Source organism: Hylobates moloch, unplaced genomic scaffold (genome assembly GCF_009828535.3).
Source record: "Hylobates moloch isolate HMO894 unplaced genomic scaffold, HMol_V3 SCAFFOLD_5, whole genome shotgun sequence".
NCBI lineage: Eukaryota > Metazoa > Chordata > Mammalia > Primates > Hylobatidae > Hylobates > Hylobates moloch.
In genome coordinates this window covers 78,391,011-78,399,667 of record NW_026652280.1, presented here as the reverse complement: position 1 = coordinate 78,399,667, position 8,657 = coordinate 78,391,011, and the positions used below count along the sequence as shown (strand labels likewise).

Genomic DNA, 8,657 nt, shown 5'->3' with positions numbered 1-8,657 from the left:
CGTACACACATGTACACACATGTACACATATATCTTTCCTTTTTTTTTGAGAAGGAGTCTCACTCTGTCACTCAGGCTGAAGTGCAGTGGCACAGTCTCAGCTCACTGCAACCTCCAACTCCTAGGCTCAAGAATTCTGCCTCAGCCTCCCACGTAGCTAGGATTACAGGTGTGCACCACCATTCCCAGCTAATTTTTTTGTATTTTTAGTAGAGACGGGGTTTTACCATGTTGGCCAGACTGGTCTCCAACTCCTGACCTCAGGTGATCTGCCTGCCTCAGACTCCCAAAGTGCTGGGATTACAGGCGTGAGTGACTGTGCCCAGCCCTATATTTTGTTTTTTGGAGACAAGGTCTTGCTCTGTTGTCCAGGCTGCAGTTCAGTGACACAAACACGGCTTACTGCAGCCTTGACCTCCTGGGCTCAAGAGATCCTCTTACCTCAACCTCCAGAGTAGTTGGGACCACAGGCACGTGCCATCACACCCGGCTGATTTTTTAAATTTCATGTAGAGATGAGGTCTCACTATGTTGCCAAGGCAGGTCTCAAACTCCTGGCTTCAAGCAATCCTCCAGCCTCAGCCTCCCAAAGTGCTGGGATTACAAGTATGAGCCATCATACCTGGCCTGACTTGTGTTATTTTTATTACTATCTCTTTCATTCAGTTTTGAGCATTAACATCTTCACTCATTTTATACACTTCTTTCTCTTTTCCCAGAAACCAGAGCTATGCCTTATATAGAGCAGGGCCTTAATAATGTTTGTAAAAGGGATTTCTTTAAAACAATATTGTTGATTAAATGAGTAGGTAGTGAGAGAGGAAGAAAATCGGGAGCAAAAAGGAAAGAAAGAGACTAGAAATTAAAGTGCTGAGCACCGCCTCTGCAATGATCTGAGGAATGCCTGTGGTACATCACTTTACAGCAATAGAGTTTGTTGAAAATGGACAATTAGAATTAAATAATTTTGTCCCTCTAAGGCACCTATCATTCAGCCTTGCACATACTGCATTGCTCAGTGATGTACAGTTTGTTTTAATGATAGAAACAGATCTGCTTTCAGATCGACCTAGGAATTAAGTCCTACTCTGCCATTTACTAGCTGGGCAAGTTAATTAAACCCTTAAGCCTCAATTTCTGCATCTGAAAAAAAATGTAAACAATAAAGATACCTATTGCACAGGAATAGGTATCTTTTTTTGAGAACTTGTCTCAAAAAAAAAGAGTGTCTTCTAAGGACAAAATATGTCTTTTGTTTGAGTACATCTGATGTTGGAACATTTTATTTGAATAGGTACCAATATATCTGAAGGTCCACTTTAAATGAACTGATGCCTGTAAAATAATTAGCACAGTGCACAGATCCTGGAGTACTGAGCCTGCTTTTGCAGTGCACAGCACCCAATAAATGTTAGTCATTATTATTGCAGTAGGAGTACAATAGCCTTTGTTGAATGTCTGGATGTTTCATATAATATACTCCCAGTTCACTTACAAAAGTATCACATTGGACCATGTAAAATTGCCTATATGCTGTCATTGGTGTTTTCTGTCTTTATTTTCCCCCAAATCATATGCTACCATTGTTGACCTTCAAAAACAAATTTCATATGATCCAACATATTAAACTATTTTGGCTCTCTTTCTTTTGAGATGCTGCTGCTAAAAAAATACTCATAAGAATTTCTTCCAGAAAGTACTCATGAGAATATCATCAGACATATAGAAAATGTTATTCAAGGATGTCTTCTGGCTGGGCACAGTGGCTCACGCCTGTAATCCCAGCACTTTGGGAGGCCAAGACAGGAGGATTGCCTGAGTCCAGGAGTTTGAGACCAGCCTGGACCACATGGCAAGGCCCCTATCTCTAGAAAAATTTTAAAAATTAGCCAAGCATGAGGCCGGGCGCCATGGCTCATGCCTGTAATCCCAGCACTTTGGGAGGCCGAGGCGGGCGGATCACGAGGTCAGGAGATCGAGACCACGGTGAAACCCCGTCTCTACTAAAAATACAAAAAAAATTAGCTGGGCGCGGTGGCAGGCGCCTGTAGTCCCAGCTACTCGGGAGGCTGAGGCAGGAGAATGGCGTGAACCCGGGAGGCGGAGCTTGCAGTGAGCCGAGATTGCCCCACTGCACTCCAGCCTGGGTGACAGAAAAAAAAAAAAAAAAAAAAATTAAAAAAAATTACCACGATGGCATTGATTCTTGCTACCTACTCGGGAGGTTAAGGGAGGATTGTTTCATCTTCTAAGGACAAAATATGTCTTTTGTTTGAGTACATCTGATGTTGGAACATTTTATTTGAATAGGTACCAATATATCTTCCCTGACTTTGCTACAGCCATGTAATTATCTTTAGAAGCCACAAATACCTACGTCCTGAGCTGGGCTTTTGTCCTGTGAATTATGGTTATAACTTTGTTCTTCCTTCTCTGCTCATTCCACAATCAAAATCTCCAAGTTAAGATTTTATTTTCCTCTCAGGTGAGTCCAAATTTGTGCTAATGGCTATATCATGTAGGTCAATTCAGCCATAAAGATATACCTAAAGTCAATACATTTTTATAAACTATCTTTTCTTTCTCTTTCTTTCTCTTTCTTTCTTTCTCTTTCTTTCTTTCTTTTGTGTTTCCTTATTTATATAAAGTACCTTTTAACAATAACTAGTTTATAAGTAGATTAAAGAGTTGTCATTCTTCACCCTACTAAAAGAGAGATTCTGAAGAATAAGGTAACATAGGAGACTAGGAGTTGAGCCAGATGTAATATGAAATCTCTTCCAGAAAATATTAGATAGACCTGCCAGGTATTCTACCCACTCAACATTTTTTTTAATCTTAGGATAGATAATGAATAAAGGAATCAAATAATCTGTATACTTCATTGAGCAGGTAATACGTACAGGCATTCTACTAGGTTCTTTCACGGACATCGTTTCACGGACATGCACCTCACAACACTGTAAAGTAGTGAGGTGCTATTCTGAGCAAATGGGATCTTAGAGAGAGCAAGTGACCTAGCAAGATCACAAAACTAATAAGTGACAAAGCTGAAATTTGAATACACATCATTTAATTTCAACATAGCCTACTTTCACGGAGACATTTCCCCGAAATTATACGCTTTTAAAAATATATTCATTCCTCTAAAATTTGGTTGTATGACCAAAGAGGCAATTATATAGACTTAGTTAAACAGCCACTCAAACTGAAGTTCCTAGCAACCTACCTTTTCTCCCTGTGATTAAATATCATCTGCACATCTAAATTGAGAGAAACTGACAAGGAGTGGCAGGGGTACAAAGGTGTTGCAAACCAGGCCAGAATAAGCAAAAAATCTGGCTGACAGTCTTGACCCTTGACTCCATAAAGTAGATGGTATTTCATTTATCTTTGGGTCCCCTAGTGTACTTTGTACATTTAAATGATGAATTAAAAATTGACCCCCTTGTGCAATCTTGAACAAGTCAAGCAGTCTCTTTGGAAAAGATGGACCCAGGTGACCTGGCAGAGCTCTGATTCTGTGAGCATCTGTGACCTTCCGGGGCCACTAGTCAACTTGTATAGGGATTACATGAAGGACAAAGAACTTGTGGAGCCATGTTCTTAGCTGCATGATGGTAAGACAATAAGCTATTTTTCTGATGACTAGCTGTCTCCTGGGAGTTTTTCTCTGGGCCTTACCTGTTTAGAAGAAGTTGGCTAGTACTTTAGTTGTTTTCTTTGCCATAATAAGAGAGGAGCTATTCCAAGTCAAGATTTGAGACTTGGGGATTTTGGGAAATTGTATTTTCAACTGAGTAATAGCCAGTCTATGGTCTAAATTAACATATAAGGCTTTTTAACCTAAGTACTCTAATTAGCATGAGAGACAATTTACGTTTTTAAGAACTTTGTGATCAGCCACAAGGAAGAAATTTCTTCAAAATCTTATGTTTCTACTCCCCTAAATTCATGCAAATCTTCCCACTACCCTACATTATCTCCACGTTTGTTTTGATATGAAATCATTCTCTGAAATTTTTCAAGTTAAAATAGACCTTTTAAAAAAACTGTGCCATATTGATCCTGGAACTTCGCTTTCTCTCAAAACATAGCTTGGTACCCTCTAGATTCTAGAATGTACACAGTCTAGTTTAAAAAGCAAGCATGGATCCAAATAACTGCTATCACCTGTCCAGATTTATGTAAAGAATGAAGTCAGCAAAGCATGAAGCTATTTGTTTCCATGATGCCCAACATTTGATTCAATATTTTAGCATCATATGGATGAATAGTGAGCATGCTGGGCTATCTTTTGAAAGTTGTGTCTAGTTGTCTTCTTTGCAATAAAAAAATGCACTTCATATTATTCTAAGGTTGATATCGCTTCTAAATAGAGCCTAACTTACATCTATTCCTTGTCACAATGGCAACAGCAACAATAACAAGCATCTGTTGGCTTTTTTCCAATAAATTTTACCATAGACCAAGAAAAGAAGATACTTCTTTTTTTTTGGAGCAAAGTTTCTTTTAAAAACTACCTGGGGTAGGGTGGAAGGGAAGGCCATAATATGATGAGTAGAAAACTTTTTAATAAAGAAATTAAGGGCTGAGCACAGTGGCTCACGCCTGTAATCCCAGCACTTTGGGAGGCCGAGGTGGGTGGATCACTTGAGGTTAGGAGTTCAAGACCAGCCTGGCCAACATGGTGAAACCCCATTTCTACCAAAAATACACAAATTAGCTCGGTGTGGTGGCAAACATCTGTAATCCCAGCTACTCGGGAGGCTGAGGCAGGAGAACCGCTCAAGCCTAGGAGGTGGAAGTTGCAGTGAGCAGAGATTGTGCCTCTGCACTCCAGCCTGGGTGACAGAGTGAGACTAAGAAAGAAAGAAAGAGAGAGAGACAAAGAAAGAAAGAAGAAAGAAAGAAAGAAAGAAGAAAGAAAAAGAAATTAAGAGATTGGCTATATCAATATTATAATGGATATTTTAGTGCTTGAATTTCTTATACGGCATTCTGGATTTCACAGTATTTCTCCAGATTCGATTTTCCCTTCTCTTTTCTAAACCTCGTGATACAATAATGCCAATGCAGACCCTGCACTGCATTGAGACACAAGTGCTTTGAGGAGATTAGGTTGATTTATGCCCAGGAGGTAGGATGCACTTCCTGAGTCTAAGGAGATTGAGAAGAACAAGAACAGAAGGCAGCTCTGGAACTTTTTATTTCTAGTGTCCTAATGAATTGAGTAATTCATTTTGTTTTGACTGTATAGGCTTGGTTCAACCCTACGTAGGTACTGTCCTGTTTTTGGGACTAGACTCTTAGCCCCCAGAAGACAGTCGTTTAAAACTGCAGGCACCTATGAAAACTCTTAAGACATCACACAGGACTTCAGGTCATGGGTCACAGAGGATTCTACCCTCTCTTTGTCCCCATTCCCTCTCTTGTGAAGAAATGAATCAAACCACTCTCCCTCTGTCTCCACCCAAAACATCACAGTTTTTAGCCAAACATTTTCCCTCTGCTCCTTAGAAGAGAAAGAAGGGAAGTTATTTTTGCTGCATTGCCCGGGGCAGCATTTACTAGATAGCCATAGTAATCATGTATTGTAATTATTATTGTAATTATGTCTCTCAAGTCTGGAAATACTATAATCCAACATTTTCAGTCCTAGATTGTAGGTACTCTTTTTCCAATAGACCATCTAGAGTTCTGAATTGTAATCAATTAATAGCAAAGCTACTTAGGAGATATAAAGTATGGAGGGAGAAAGTAGGGTATAAACTAAGGTTAAGCAAATGAGCTCTATAATCAAACAAACTGTTCAAACCCTGACTCTTCCACTTTCTAGCTATGTGAATTCAGAAAATTTTAAAATTTCTTTAAGCCTATGTGTCTTCATCTGTTAAAAAGGGATGATGATAGTACACCCCTACTAACATGGTTTTATAGATTAAGTGGGCAAATGCATAATAGAGCACTTTTCACCATGCCTTGTGCTTATTATGAAAGAAATGATAATTTGTCATAAGACAGAGGTCCAGCCCCCATCCTTGGGGAACGTCAAATGTAATTGGGTCAGGACATATAGACACAGTAAAAGACAGTTTGGTAGCACTAAACTCATAATACTGAGCAACATAAAACCTCAGAGAAAGGAAAGAAAGTGACCTAGGGAGATTTCATAAAAGAACAACATATCCTAGAATTTGAAAATTGGGTACGATTTGGATTAAGCAAAAGAGAGGAGACAGCATTTCTAGTCGGAAGGAGAATAGAAGTATATGAAGCAGGAAGGAGAATCTGAGTAAGAGGCCAATGTGGTCTGTAACAGGGATATTTAAGTGCCACAGCAGGATTAGTCCAAAAAAGTCAGCTCCAAGAGAGACTGGAATAATTGGCAGAAGACTGTGAAGGTCGACATTTAAGCAATAGGAAGGCACTGAAAATTTCTAAGCATACGAGCAACATGATAACAGAGAGCAGGATGGATTACAGAGGGAAGAGAAGGGAGATGGGAGAATAGATAGCTATCACAAGAATCTACATGGAATATAACAATGGAGAAAGCTGATTAAGGAAATGGGAAAGGACCAAAGCAACAGATAGGAGAGACTCTTTGAAAGGTGAACTTGCAGTATGTAGGGACATATAGGATAAAGGAAAAATATAAATCAATAAAGTCTCTAGGTTTTGAGATATACTACAGAGTTTATGATTCAATTTCATAATATGTCAGCAACACAATTCTTTTTAAATTATGGCATACATCTGCCTATACAATCCTAAAATTTTTTATTTATTGTCATATAATTAATCAATACCCTATTTTATCCATTTTGTAACTTTGAACTTTCAATTTGCTTTATTCATTAATTTGTTCAGCAAAAGCTTCTTAGAAACCCTATACAGTAGGCACTGTGCTAGGCACTGGAATTAAAATAAAGATCATCAGGCCAGGCGTGGTGGCTTACACCTGTAATCCCAGCACTTTGGGAGGCAGAGGCTGGCAGATCACCTGAGGTCAGGAGTTTGAGACCAGCCTGGCCAACACAGTGAAACCCCATCTTTACTAAAAATATAAAAATTAGCCAGGCATGGTGGCGGGCACCTGTAATCCCAGCTACTCAGGAGGCTGAGGCATGAGAATCACTTAAATCCAGGAGGCAGAGGTTGCAGTGAGCCAAGATTGCGCCACTGTACTCCAGCCTGTGTGACAGAGCGAGACTCTATCTCAAAAAAATAAAATAAAATAGATAATCAAAGTCCCTGCCACTGAGGATTTTTCAGTCTTTGGTACTTGGGAGGTGGGAGAGGCAAGATGAGGAGGTGGCAAATGTATAAATTATAATGCTGTATAATCTGCTATAAAATGAAAACATGCACATCATTCCTGAGGTTTCTCAGCAAGTGCCTGAACACTGAATGGAGAAGTTGGGAAATCATCATATGAAACCAGAGATGCCTTGAGGCCCATGTCATCTTTCCTCTTAGGTCCAATACTCTACTCATGGAAGGAATAAATGAAACTGCAAAGATGCAGTTTTTCTTTCGTCCATTCTCACCTGACCCTGAGGTCCAGATGCTGATTTTTGTGGCCTTCTTGGTGATGTATCTGACTAGCCTCAGTGGAAATGCTACAATTGCAGTCATTGTTCAGATCAATCATTCCCTCCATACCCCCATGTACTTTTTCCTGGCTAAACTGGCAGTTCTAGAAATCTTCTATACATCTACCATCGCCCCATTGGCCTTGGCAAACCTCCTTTCAGTGGGCAAAACTCCTGTTTCCATCACAGGATGTGGCACCCAAATGTTTTTCTTTGTCTTCTTGGGAGGGGCAGATTGCGTCCTGCTGGCAGTCATGGCTTATGACCTGTTTATAGCGATCTGTCACTCGCTGCGATACAGCCTCATCATGAGCTGGTCCTTGTGTGTGGAGCTGCTGGTAGGCTCCTTGGTGCTGGGGTTCCTGTTGTCACTGCCACTCACCATTTTAATCTTCCATCTCCCATTCTGCCACAACGATGAGATCTACCACTTCTACTGTGACATGCCTGCAGTCATGCACCTGGCTTGTGCAGACACACGTGTTCACAAGACTGATCTGTATATCATCAGCTTCATCGTCCTTAGCATCCCCCTCTCATTGATCTCCATCTCCTGTGTCTTCATCGTGGTAGCCATTTTACGGATCCAGTCAGCAGAAGGGCGCCAGCGAGCCTACTCCACCTGCTCTTCTCACATCTTAGTGGTCCTCCTGCAGTATGGCTGCACCAGCTTTATATACTTGTCCCCCATTTCCAGCTACTCTCCTGAGATGGGCCGGCTGGTATCTGTGGCCTACACATTTATCACTCCCATTTTAAACCCCTTGATCTATAGTTTGAGGAACAAGGAACTGAAAGATGCCCTAAGGAAAGCATTGAGAAAATTCTAGGTAGGATGATCCTATGATTTACTTAAATTGGGACACTTTTGAGAGTGAAATGGGATGCTACTAATAATTTTGCTGAAAGGACATGCATAGGCGGGTGTGTGGCTCACGTCTATAATCCCAGCACTTTGGGAGGCCAAGGCAGGCAGATCACTTGAGGTTGGGAGCTCGATACCAGCCTCACCAACATGGAGAAACCCATCTCTACTAAAAACACAAAGTTAGCTGGGTG

At 40.5% G+C, this 8,657-nt stretch overlaps 1 protein-coding gene across 1 annotated transcript; it reads left to right on the top strand.

Annotated features, from left to right (window-relative positions):
* Positions 1-7,381: 7,381 nt before the first annotated feature.
* Positions 7,382-8,428, top strand: LOC116468825 (olfactory receptor 10V1). The gene has a single exon (XM_032152965.2). It carries the CDS (start codon positions 7,499-7,501, stop codon positions 8,426-8,428), a length of 930 nt encoding a protein of 309 aa, XP_032008856.1. The 5' UTR covers positions 7,382-7,498.
* Positions 8,429-8,657: the final 229 nt, after the last annotated feature.